This window comes from Malus domestica, chromosome 06 (genome assembly GCF_042453785.1).
Source record: "Malus domestica chromosome 06, GDT2T_hap1".
NCBI lineage: Eukaryota > Viridiplantae > Streptophyta > Magnoliopsida > Rosales > Rosaceae > Malus > Malus domestica.
In genome coordinates, this window is record NC_091666.1 from 11,186,494 (window position 1) to 11,191,725 (window position 5,232).

Below are 5,232 nucleotides of genomic sequence, written 5' to 3' on the forward strand. Positions count from 1 at the left end.
TCTTCCTCACAGGTCCAATTACGACCTCTAATATGCTCTCTTGTCATGTTGAACAATTTGGAAATGGAAAGAAATGATAGAAAGATAAATTGGAAGAATTGTACGAGAAAATTGAGTTTTGTGTGGATGTTTGAACAAATACATAGGTATTTATAAAGTTTTTGGGTGAATTTTGAGTTAAATTATTTTTTTAAATTATTTTAGCCGTTTGATTTAAATTTGGGCCGTTAGATTTTTTTTTTTTTTACCGTTAGGTTTGATTACAATCTCAACCGTTGGATTCAATGGATTTTAAAATAACATATTATAAAAAATGAAATTTGAATCTGGACCGTTGGATCAACCAACGGTCCTTAAATCACAGCCTTTGGATGTAATTATAGCCATTGGGAGCCCAAGTGGGTGGCCGACACACGGCCTGACAGAGGGGCCCACCCTGTCGGGAAACCCTTGTAGGCGCACGCGTGGGGCGCATTGGAGCGTGGACGGGCCGAGATTGGCCCAATTGCCAGCGAGTCCACTCGCACATGGGGGAATTTTGGGGGGGGTATTTGGCCCAGTTTTAGCATTTAGCTTTTAGCCCAATGTTTTAGCTTGGGTTGGAGAGTGTTTTGGGTGTGTGGGGGGGGGGGGGGGAATTTGGGAGAAAATTTGACATTTAACTCACCATTTGGGTGTTTAGGGGGGGGAGAATTTGGGAGAAAATTTGACATTTAACTCACCATTGAAGTTGGTCTAAAAATGCTTAATTATCTCTCATATGCTCTCCCATGGCTGATGACTGGTGACCGACAAAAACCTTAGCTTCGGATCAGACCTCAAAGCCAACCAATTCTCTCTCTCTCTCTCTCTCTCTCTCTCTCTCTCTCTCTCTCTCCATTTTCTTAACTCAACCCAAAAATACAACAGCTCTACTCAACACACAAAAGTAAAGAAAAAGAGCCGTTTCTCTCTGTTTCCTTTCTGTCACACACACTCTCTCTATAGCTTCTGGTTTCCTCTTCTTCTTCTTCTTCCTTTCTCTCTCTTTGTGATAATGTAAATCGAGGAAAAGCTAAGGAGAAAAATTTTGGCTTTAAATTTGTGAAAAACACTCTAAAGTGTTGGAAGAAATGCCTTCCCTGAGTTTTTTTACTGTGCTTCTCATCCACATTGGCTTGTTTGTGAGCTTTTCTTCTGCTGAGGATCCAAATATTTTCTATAACTTTGAGGTCTCATATATTACTGCTTCTCCTCTCGGTGTCCCTCAACACGTATGCTTCTTCTCTAGCTGCAGTCTCTCTCTCTCTAGATTATTTACTTTCTCTCACTACTTTTAGGTAATCTATTTAATTTTTGGTGTGGTCTACTTATTTTTCATCAACGAAAAAAGGGTTGCCTTTAGATTTCTGAAAGTTTGAATCTTTAGCTTCAGATCTGCTAAATATGGTTAAATTTTCAAAATCTGAGATTAGGGTTTTACTTGTAAACTTACAGTGATATAAAGTAGTGATCTTTTGAGCTAATTGTTTCTAAATCTGCATTACCTTGTAGGTTATTGCCATTAATGGCAAGTTCCCAGGTCCAACTATTAATGTGACAACTAACAACAATGTCATTGTTAATGTTCGGAACAAATTGGACGAGAATCTCCTCATGACCTGGTATGATTTGCTTATTGTAATGTGGACATGAATTTCAAGCAGATGCATTACATTAGTGCACATGGATTGGTTTTTTGAAGTTGATTATGTTCAACAGGGCCGGAATTCAGCAACGGCATAGTTCATGGCAAGATGGGGTTCTCGGAACCAACTGTCCAATTCTGCCAAAGTGGAATTGGACTTATAATTTTCAGGTTAAGGATCAGGTTGGGAGCTTCTTTTACTTCCCGTCCCTTAATATGCAGAGAGCGTCTGGAGGATTTGGCGGATTTATTATTAATAACCGGGCTATAATTCCAATTCCTTTTGCAAACCCGGATGGGGATATTACTATCTTGATTGGTGACTGGTACACAAAGAACCATACGGTTAGTGCTTGGTGGAGTTTTGTTCTTCTCTTCAAAGTACATATTTGAGATTAGTGTGTAACATGTTTGACAATGATGGTTCTTTTTCGGAATTGTAGGCTTTGAGGAAGATGCTTGATGAGGGGAAAGACCTTGGGATGCCCGATGGCGTTCTTATCAATGGGAAAGGGCCTTACCAATACAACACTACACTTGTTCCCGATGGCATTGAATACGAAACACTTGAAGTACATCCAGGTGGGAAATTTTAGCTTGCTATTTTATGAATAATCATGTACTGAGTAATAATTTAACTTTGAATGTTGCAAGTCGAAATTTAGAATTGATCTGCGCATGCAAAACCATATGAGAATCTTGTGGAGTTTATTTTGTTGCTGTAGTCATGCTCATAGTAACATTTAAAACTGTTTTAAGGCTGGCACGCCAGTCATAATTAGGGTTTTTTAAGGGAAAGATTCATGACAGGATGGGGCTTGAAAATTTATTTCTAAGCATAAAGACTTGTCAAGTATTTCATATGTCAATAAGTAATTTCGAAAATGTGATTTCGATAAGCTTGTATACATTTAGTTGAATTATACAGACTTAAGGCAATGACGTAATATTTGTACAGGGAAAACTTACCGTCTTCGCATACACAATGTTGGGATCTCAACTACTCTAAATTTCAGGATCCAGAACCATAATCTGCTTCTAGCAGAGTCAGAGGGCTCATATACAGTGCAACAGAATTATACAAGCTTAGACATACACGTTGGACAATCTTATTCTTTTCTAGTAACCATGGATCAGAATGCAAGTTCTGATTATTACATTGTAGCGAGTGCTAGATTTGTCAATGAGTCAAATTGGAAAAGAGTTACTGGAGTTGGGATCCTGCACTATACTAATTCCAAAGGAAAGGCAGCTGGCCCCCTTCCAGTGGGACCACAAGATGAATTTGATAAAACATACTCAATGAACCAGGCAAGATCTATCAGGTTTGTTTTCAGTTTCTCTTCTTTATATTTAGATTCAATGCCACGACATTTCCATGGTTTGGATTTTTTTATATCCTTGAATTCATTTTCAAAACTTCATAAATAAATGTTCAGGATATGATATAAGACAGGAAACTATGATCGAAATTGAAGAATTTCCTAACCGGTTTTTCCACATCAAACCTCTTTCTGAAACATTTATGGGCTAATTTTGCAGATGGAATGTATCAGCTAGTGGTGCACGTCCTAATCCACAGGGGTCTTTCAGATATGGATCAATCAATGTAACTGATGTTTATGTGTTGAAAAATAAGCCACCTGTAATGATCAATGGGAAACGGCAAGCAACACTCAGTGGAATCTCATTTAAAAATCCTTCCACACCAATCAGGCTAGCTGATTGGTTCAAAGTGAAGAATGCTTATACGCTTGACTTCCCAACGAGGCCACTTACAGGAGCACCAAAACTGGAAACTTCTGTGATCAATGCAACATTTAGAGGATTTATAGAAATCATACTGCAGAACAACGACACCAAAATGCAGAGCTACCATGTGGATGGATATGCATTCTTTGTTGTTGGGTAGGAATTTCTGCACTTAATGCATCAAACATGTGTAAATAAGAGTTCTTGTTCCCTTCAATGCTTTAATATGCATTCATTAATCGCAGGATGGACTACGGTGAGTGGACAGAGAATAGCAGGGGTACATATAATAAATGGGATGGAATAGCCCGGTCCACAGTACAGGTATATTACCGCGATTCTGCTTCAATCTAATTTGGTTCCTCCTAAAACCCTTCCTGGTTTGTCTGTCAACTCTTTCGTACTTATTTTTGATATTATGTATGTAGAATATGCGTGATCACTACTTCTATCCAATTAAAAATAAGCATGATTCATAATGTATGAACAGTAAGAACAAGCATTCTTATTTAAAGTAGTACTCACGTGTAAAAAAACTATATTTATTGACGGAATTGAAGATGCAGTATTCACAGCCAAAACGGAAAACTCGATATAGTTTCATTGTCGAATAAAAAAAGACATTAATCATAAGTCCTTGTATAATTTCTAATATAATAACATGATACCTGATGGTGCTCAACACCTATAGATGATTGCGTAAACTATATTGAATTGCATTTACTGTATTATAGTAAAGAGATAAGGGGTCTTGGAACATACATTTCTTTGGTTAATGCTGTATATATTTGTATCATGTGGTATCCGATCTTGATTCCCTCTTTGCGTGTATGTAGGTTTATCCTGGGGCATGGTCAGCCATCTTGATTTCTCTTGACAATGTTGGAATCTGGAACATTAGAACTGAAAACCTTGACTCATGGTATCTTGGCCAAGAAACTTATATGCGGGTTGTCAATCCGGAAGCGAATAACAAAACTGAGCTGCCCATACCAGACAATTCTCTATATTGTGGTGCCCTCAACAAATTGCAGAAGTATGTGCTGTGGCCTAATGTATTAAACCCTCGCAAGTCATTAATGATTAATACCAATTCTAACTATACATTTTCTTTTGTTTTTCAGGCCGCAAGATATCTCTTCTGCAACATCAATCACCGCCACTAGATCAAAAATTTTCTTCGTGTTGCTGATGATCATCTACACTTTGGTTCCCTTTTTCCACTAATGGTTTTGGTTTTCCGTGGCTGTGTCCCAGATATGTTTTCTTGGAGCATGGTTTCTTAGTGAGAGAGGCTTGCGGTTGAGTGTTGTTTAGGTTTGTAAGATTAGTCTTGTTGATAAGAATCTTCAGTAAGTTTGACTTGCTTTTCTCACTCTCTTTTTTGGGTACGCTGTCGATGCACCACGGCTTCTTCGTTTAATTTATTGGGATTATGATTTTTTTTTTTTTTTTTTTGGTGGTCAAGTATTTATGATTCTTTTGTTACCTATAACTTGTGTAATGTTGACAATGAACTCATCAATTCAAATACAATGCAACTTCCTACCTTAATTCCTTTGACCCCACTGGTATAATTCAAATTTTCTGAACAGAAGATTTGTTGTTTTTACATTTTTTGCCTTTCCCATTGAAATTCACGGGTCTGATTCTGCTATTTTTTGTGTGGTCCTGGGATGCTTTATTGTCTTTTCATGTTTTAAGCAGCTGTTCATAGATCTTGATGATATCTGAAGTACAATTGTATTTTGATCCAGAAAAAATATATTTGGTTTTGAAGAAACATGATTGGTAAATCCAAGTGGGAGGAATGA

The 5,232-nt window shown here is 37.5% G+C and overlaps 1 protein-coding gene across 2 annotated transcripts; it reads left to right on the forward strand.

The window, feature by feature from the left end:
- Positions 1–689: 689 nt before the first annotated feature.
- On the forward strand, positions 690–4,972 carry LOC103437138 (monocopper oxidase-like protein SKU5). Of its 2 annotated transcripts, none has more exons than XM_008375589.4 (9): positions 690–1,253; positions 1,534–1,643; positions 1,741–2,011; positions 2,110–2,248; positions 2,625–2,991; positions 3,209–3,574; positions 3,664–3,742; positions 4,255–4,454; positions 4,543–4,972. In XM_008375589.4, exons 1-9 carry the CDS (start codon positions 1,113–1,115, stop codon positions 4,643–4,645), a joined length of 1,776 nt encoding a protein of 591 aa, XP_008373811.3. In that variant the 5' UTR covers positions 690–1,112; the 3' UTR covers positions 4,646–4,972. The 2 variants fall into 2 exon arrangements, with proteins under 2 accessions (XP_008373811.3, XP_028960418.2); XM_029104585.2 differs by having other exon boundaries at positions 787–1,319.
- The last annotated feature ends 260 nt before the right edge of the window (positions 4,973–5,232 follow it).